Source organism: Echinops telfairi, unplaced genomic scaffold (genome assembly GCF_000313985.2).
Source record: "Echinops telfairi isolate 266 unplaced genomic scaffold, ASM31398v2 ScPeMD7_7468;HRSCAF=8506_0, whole genome shotgun sequence".
Taxonomy (NCBI): domain Eukaryota; kingdom Metazoa; phylum Chordata; class Mammalia; order Afrosoricida; family Tenrecidae; genus Echinops; species Echinops telfairi.
The window spans coordinates 29,376,252-29,384,055 of record NW_022111369.1 but is presented as its reverse complement, the minus strand read 5'-3'; the positions used below and the strand labels follow the sequence as shown (position 1 = coordinate 29,384,055).

Sequence of the window (7,804 nt, the reverse complement as noted above, 5' to 3'; positions counted from 1 at the left end):
AGAGGATGTACACTAGTACAGGTAGGAACTGGAAACACAGGGAATCCAGGGTGGATGATCCCTTCAGGACCAGTGGTCAGAGTGGCAATACCAGGAGGAGGGAGGGTGGGGTAGAAAGGGGGAGCTGAAGGCTCTACATATAACCTCCTCCCTGGGGGATGGACAACAGAAAAATGGGTGAAGGGAGAAGTCGGAAAGTGCAAGATATGACAAAATAATAATTTATAAATTATCTAGGATTCGTGAGGGAGGGGGGAGCAAAGAGGGAGGGGGAAAATGAGGAGCTGATGCCAGGGGCTAAGTTGAGAGCAAATGTTTTGAGAATGATGATGGCAACAAATGTACAAATGTGTTTGACACGATGTATGTATGTATGGATTGTGATAAGAGTTGTACAAGCCCCAGTAAAATCATTTCAAAAAAAGAAGAGTATGCACATTGTGTTATCACTGAAATGCATCCTAAGAAATGAGTGTACTTTCCCACTTTTGTTACCTGCAGAACCAGTCGTCACTGCATCAGCTCCAATGCATGCCGACCTCACGCGGGTCAGAGTAGAACTGTGCTCCTCGGGGTCGTCAATGACTGATGCCCAGAATTTGATCACCAGGCCTTTCTTCCTACACATCTCTGGGAGGATCTGACCCTCAGAGCATTCGGTTTGGAAAATGATCGCATTAACTCTCTGCACTGCCCAGGGACTTTTGTTAACTATTGTCACCCTCGTCAAGATATTATTCCTGGAGGAAAAAATAACGATGGAAGGGATCTGAACTAAGATTGATATTCTGTTCAAGTTATACAGCAATGTCTGAGACTGCTAGCCACTGTAACTGTCGACTGCGGATTAGAACATTTTAGTCCACATAAAAACCTAATTATATTAGGTATAATTTATTTTATCAAAAAACGTACTTTTTTTCAATAAAAAACCTGGCTGTTCAATAACAAATAAAAAAAAAAGGGTCCCGTGTATTGGATCCAAGTGGCTGAGCTGCCAACCATACAAATATTCACTTACCCCAGGGCCATCCTGATTTTCATTGAGCTCTGAAAGTTGTGTACTGGATTTTTGACGTTTAGGCTTATTCCTTTCACCAATAAAACCAGAACCACTTTCATGTAATTTTTCAACTTCTTGAGTGTTCAAAATACAGTCGTCACGGTTGCTGACTCCAGAAGGAATATTTTCTTTGTTGACAAGTCCCCTTGAATAGACAAACAGGGGAGAAAGACATGTAATGATACTGCCACACACTGTGTAAGAGGCTGGAAGAGCGCCCAGAGACTCCAGTTTGCATCTTTGATCCCAGTCTGAATAGAGTGCCATGCTCCTTGGGAGACCACTTTATGCCACTTTAAAAGATAAATTATCCCGAGGGGCAAATTGGCAAGGCTTATATTTCCACGCAGGAGAAAGATGTGGCAGTCTGCCTCATGGAAGGAGTACCCCAGCCTATGTGATCACAAGGCATTGAACAGATCAGGTATCAGGCATCAAAGACCAAAAAAACCCCAAAAAACCATAGCATTGTGAATGAGGGAGAGTGCGGAGTGATATGTGGGAAATTGGAGATCCCCTTCCAGAAGGGCCGCGGGGAGGAGAAGAGCCAGTCAGGGTGCAGGGTAGCAATGATGAAATATACAACTTTCCTCTAGTTCTTAAATGCTTCCTCCCCCCCACCCCGCTACTATGATCCCAATTCTACCTTACAAATCTGGCTAGACCGGAGGATGTACACTGGTAAAGATAGGAACTGGAAACACGGAATCCAGGACAGATGACTCCTTCAGGACCAGTGTGAGAGGTAGAGGGAGAGTTGAGGGAGGGTGGGGTGGAAAGGGGAAACAGATGACAAGGATCTACATATAACCTCCTCCCTAGGGGACGGACAGTGAAGTGGGTGAAGGGAAACATCGGACAGTGAAGTGGGTGAAGGGAAACATCGGATGGTGCAAGATATGACAAAATAATAATAATTTATAAATTATCAAGGGTTCATGAGGGATGGGGGAGGGGGAAGCAGTGAGGGAGGGGAAAAATTGAGGAGCTGATACCAAGGGCTCAAGTAGAAAGCAAATGTTTTGAGAATGTTGAGGGAAACAAATGTACAAAAGTGCTTGACACAATGGATATATGTGTGGATTGTGATAAGAGTTGGATGAACCCCCAATATAATGATTTTTAAAAAAAATTACAGTCTTGGGAAAACAACAACAACAACAACAGCCAAAAATCCTACAGGGGAGAATTTACTAAGGTAAATCTAATTTCTCCTGCAGGGTCACTATGAGTCATAATTGCCTCAATGGCAATGCGTTTTTAATGGATATGTTTCCATCAGTGATATGGTATATATATGATTTGCTACCTATATAGCTTTTATAGCTATACCAAAAGCAATTTGTACTCAAACAGAGAGAATAGTGAGTCTTTGTACAAAAAAAATTCCTCATTATTCACAGGAATATTTTAAATATGATAAGATACTGTGTGTGGAGAAATATGTGAAAAAGGGATATTTTCCCTAGAATGTGATTCATTAAATTCCCAAAATAATAAAAGCATTTCAACATAGGAGAAACACATACATTGTATTTAAATCTCACTGAATCAGATCATGTTGATCGAAATAGTAAAAGTTAACAAAAAAATCAGAGTAGCATGCATTTTAAATGAGATAAAGATTTGTGATTTTCCTGTATAAGGAGTACCAGAACGTTAATTTATAATGTTGTGGTCCTTCCTGACTTAGCTTTAGAAATACATCTGAATGTCCTAGTATACAACTTTGTTTTTTCAAGGGCACTGAAACAGAGGGAGGTATAGAAGTACACAACAACACTTGTGGCATTTCAGCAGTCAGAGGCATTGATCATGTTCATCACGGTCCGCAACCATCACCGTCAGCCACTTCCAAGTCTTTTCATCACCTTACAAGAAGCCCAGCATCCTCTGTGCAACAAGCCCAACTGTCCCTTCCCTGCTGCCCCTGGTAACTACTAATCAACTCTGATCTCTAACCATTTCCTCAGCTTGACCGCTCATACAAATAGTATCTAGAAGATGTGTTCTTTTTACTGTAACTGGAATAAATTCATCCATCTGGGCCTTGTTCAAATGACCCTGACTTGGTAAGGTACTGATAAGGTTTTACTTTCCCTCGAGGCATGACTGGGTTCTAGGCAGTATCTTGAATTAAATGAACTTGAATTTTTAAAAAGGAGCATATTTTACCATCAACTCAACCATATTAAATATCCAAGAAAAAGTTCAATATTTATTCTTCAATCGAGATGTGCAGCCCCTTAGGCTATAATGGAGACAAATTATGAATTAAATAGTCTCATAATACATTCAAAGTTAGACGATCATCGGTCATTTTGAACAGTCTACACTTAGGCGAGTCTTGTATTCCACAACTTGCATTGTGAAATATACATATATTTAGTGAAATGACAGAAAAGATTTATAAGATATTATAGAGAAATCTCCTACATATCAAATAATCGAAGACATGAAGAAAAGCTAACAGAGACAACAAGCGACATGCTTCTGTAAATGCTTCACTCTCTCTCTTCCCTTCCCTGGACGCAGGGCGTCCTGCAGATGGCTGGATGAGACTACTTCGTAGTTTCCCTATCGCCTATGCCATACCAAGTATAAATGCTTTTAAATGGAGCGACACTTAGGTGTGAACTTGGGAAGGAAGTGCATTTTACAATCTTGTGGAATAGTGAATCAACATAGAATAATGCTCACCAAACTAAGCACATCCAATCCGATCATGCGATCGTCTCTTGTGGAAATGCTGCTCTCCCTGAGGGGACGTCTCCACTTTGGTGAGTGAGTTAGTAATTGTGCCAACCTGGCCGATAATCACATGTGGGGCTAATTGAAAGGCGGAGGATAAATGGGTGGTGAGCCTCGCCTTTCTAGTTCTAGGGTCTCTTGCTTTGTGATGGTCGCACCAGGGTGCAGCTGCCTTGGCAGTTCCCTGCTTCAGCTTGCAAGATTGACTTCCTACAAGACATCCCCAAGGAGAAGCCACATGGACCTATCCCGATGCAGCCCTGGGTGCGGAGCAGCCGTGTGGAGACCCCTGCTAGTGCTGAGATGCTTGTTTGTTCACTGACTCAGCTTTCCTCCTGCAGTCGGCATCATTGCCTCTGTTTTGTGAGGCAGAGGACTTTGTGGACTGGTGTTGGGTTAATGGGTTAATGTTGGACTTGGCTTGGGCAGCATTGGGTTGGGATGTTTTCGTGATGCACACTTTCTTTACATAAAACTCTCTTATACAGGAGTTGCTGTGGATTTGTTTCTCTAAAGTACCTAGACTAATACAGTGATCATCAGGGGAGTCAGCTCAGAGTCCCATGTGCTTGCGGAACACTTGTCCCCAGGTCCCAGGCCTCCAGACTGCTTTCAATCATAGGTGACATCACTTAGATTCGACATGAATTTAGATCTCTGTGGCTTCTCATTCTAATGATCTAGATGTGTTTGTTCAGGGTTTCTCTTCAGTCCTGCCCAACCCTTGAATGTTGCAGTCAGACTAAACCATTTATTCTCTCCTTAAGACGCTTGCTTTTCTTGTTGTACATTGCAATAGGAATGCAACATGATATTAATATAACACATTTTCTTTGTCATGTCAATATAACTGCCCAGTTTATTATAGTTTAGAAGGCCGAAACCACTTTCACTTAAAATAATAATACCTTGCTACTGAAGAAAAAATTATTATGAAAAATTTCAACTATATAAATAAAAGTGGTGAGACACTTAAAAGGTAAACCATAGGAGTCCACAATGATCAAAAGTTCCCTGTGTTTTCTTTGTCCTCCCAGATTTTCAGAAAACACTTTAGTATGAAAAATTTCTACACGAACAAAATAGAGAGCAGCACTTGTGTATCTACCCTCTGCGGCAATAACCATCAACCTCTCCATTCCTATTTTCGGCATTTCCTCTTTCTCTCCTTGCTTAATTAAGTAGTTTGAAGCAAATCTCAACCTTCATATCATTTCATCTAAAAAAAAAAAGTCTTGCAGAACCGAGACATTTTCCTATTTAGCCACAATTCCATGATCACACCTAATATCCAGTCCAAAATAAAACTTCCTGGTTTGTACGAGAAAAATGTCATGTTCACCATGAGTTTAACCATGCCTTGATACGTGGCAGCCTCCGGATCTGCAGCAAGCCTCCTCGCTGCCGGGTGACATGTGATTTCATTACTCAAAATCTACCTCAGGCAGCAGTTCCCCAGAAAGCCTTGGCACTGCCTCCCTCCCCGGGGCCATAACCGCACCTTCCTCTTAGGGCCATAACCGCACCTTCCTCTTATCTTGCACAGATAGGCAGCGCTTGCTTTGCAGTTCTGATATGCAAAAATTTCAGTTACCAAGGTTCCTTCCATAATACCAATCCCCCAACACCACAGTTCAAGCCGCGGTTATCACTCTCCATTAACTGTGGACAAATAAGGAGCACACTTTTCAGTGAGTGCTTCAGGACGCGATCGGTACATAAATGGGGTGGCATCCTGGCCGGTGACGGCTCCTGGCACTCCTCTGCTGGTCACTGGCTGCCGGTTGAGTACTCAGCAGGGTGTGTGCTAAGGCCGACTCGTTGTCTTCCGGGGATAAAGTCAGCACTGGACAGTTTACAAAAACCAAAAAAAACCCAGAGGGAAGTAATCAACAAACAGGAAAGTGCAGAGAATGCGCAACACGCCGACACTCTGGAAGTGAAATGCAAATGGAATGAATGTAAGTGGAGTTAGTGAAGAAAAAGCTGACGGTGGGAAAGTTGACACAGCTGCTGTTCCAGTGGCTCCGAGGAACTCTGGGAAGGACTTACTGACTGCAGTGAGGAAAACGGGATGAACCGGGTAAAGAGGGCCCAGAGGAAGGGTCCTGGGGGAGGCGGGGAACCCAAACCTTCACAAGAAGAAGCTCACACACGTATCTTCTATTGGAAGCGCAAAGACAAAAGGTTGGTGGTGGATTCATGTTCAGAAAGGAGCACAGTTTGCCCAGGCATAGCAACAATGTTCTCTCTCCACCGTAAGTCAGAGAACGAATGGAAGGCAAACGCTGCTCAAGCAATGAGTAAGCTTATTTTGTTTCTTTAACAAAAGAACACTTGAACTCTCAATGTTTCTAATGTTTTAGTTTACACGATAGAAAGTAAGTAATTTCACTGTTATTTATTTCTCTATCACTGACAGTAAGAGTTGTTAATGTTTGAGAAGAAATGTGAAAGGCTGAGGAACCGTGGCAACATTTCCTGTTGATTCGGATTACCTGGCGGGTGGGTCTTTGGTTGACACTATCATTTTTAGGGCTTCATGTTGCTGTGCCACAGAGGCTGGCTGCACTTCTAAGGAATGCTGATCAGTCTAACCACAATCCAACTTGGTTCCTCAAGAGAGAATCTATTAGTGGTTAGCAGACACAGCGAGACACTCAAAGATTGCTTGAGTTTGAGTCTAGCCAAGTAGCTAAATGACCTCAGGGAATTAAATGCCGCCATTTGAATAGCTAAAATCATAGGCTTGTTTAGACTAGTAAATTATTTGCACCCAAACGAATATATCATAGTTTTAGACTAGGATCTGTATTTCCAGGATGATGTACTGAGACGCTGCTGGCCCCTTAACTCTCTTCTTGAAAGAAACTCACCGTTGGCTTCAAAAATATTTGTCATTTGGTTGGATTTCGAAGTCATTTGAGGCAAAACAATAGATCATACAAATAGATTTCTAGTTTTCAAAAGACCTTTTAACCACTCTGTTAATACTTTTAGTAGAATATAGCACTACTTTAATCTGCCTTCTAGTTTTTTTAACGCAAAGCCTCACTAAAGTCCTATATAAATGAATCAATGATGTATAAGCAAATACAAAGAAAAGCTAATATTTAGTATAGGCTATACTAATTATTTCCAACATTCTTACAGTCTATGACAAGTTAGTGAATCTCCTTGGGACATATTTAACAGGGCGTTCAGAGGGATCTCTGAAGCGATTGACAGGGGGAGTGTGACAGTTAGGTTCATTGTGCCAGCTAGGCCAATAGGAACATGTGGGTGGAATGTGATCAGGTGGCAGCTTGATTAGAAGGCGACCAAGATAACTGAAGACGGTCAACATCCCAAAGCTCTCTTACTCCCTGGTGACTGGATCAGCATGCTGCTGCTTCCACTCGTTCTCTGCTTCAACTTGTGAGCTACACTACCTGTGGCCCAAGTCAACCTGTGGATCATGTTGCTAGAGCTTGAGGCTCCTTCGAGACCTGCTTCACCATGCTGCTGGTGTGTACATCACTTGAGCTTGAGGCTAGTGGATTATTTATGCCAGAAGCCTTCCTGGGCTTGGGAACTTCTTTATATTTAAGTGATACTTAAATCCCACAGGAGAGATTATCCTATGATTCACATTGCCCTACTCAGTTTAGACCTTATCAGTGTTTGACCTCACCTCCATCTCCCCTGCTCACTGCTTTACACCCACCCCACCACGTCTGTCCATGCTCTGTCATGCTTACTATCATCTCCAACCTCAACTTGTTGGTCACCTGGCCAAAGTTTGTGGAAAGCACTGTCGTGACACACACGAGGTAGTTTCAAAATGTAAAGTGCTGACACACGCTATCTGGCAAAAAAATGAGTCTGAGGATAAGAACTGTGTGAAAGGAATAATTTGTACTTGCTAGATAGGCTGCAAACAAATTCTGTTCTCTAAAAACTTTCTATACAGCTCACTCAGCAGCTAGTTTTCTTTTTATTATTATTATT

The 7,804-nt window shown here is 42.2% G+C and overlaps 1 protein-coding gene across 4 annotated transcripts in view; it reads right to left on the bottom strand.

Annotated features, from left to right (window-relative positions):
- Window positions 1-7,804, bottom strand: part of FAM13A (family with sequence similarity 13 member A) — a 302,687-nt gene that overhangs the window by 56,869 nt on the left and 238,014 nt on the right. For all 4 annotated transcript variants that reach the window (XM_045284117.1, XM_045284114.1, XM_045284115.1 and 1 more), the window contains one exon: window positions 1,022-1,208. In XM_045284117.1, the coding sequence (XP_045140052.1) occupies window positions 1,022-1,208 (187 nt within the window). The remainder of the gene's footprint in view (window positions 1-1,021; window positions 1,209-7,804) is intronic.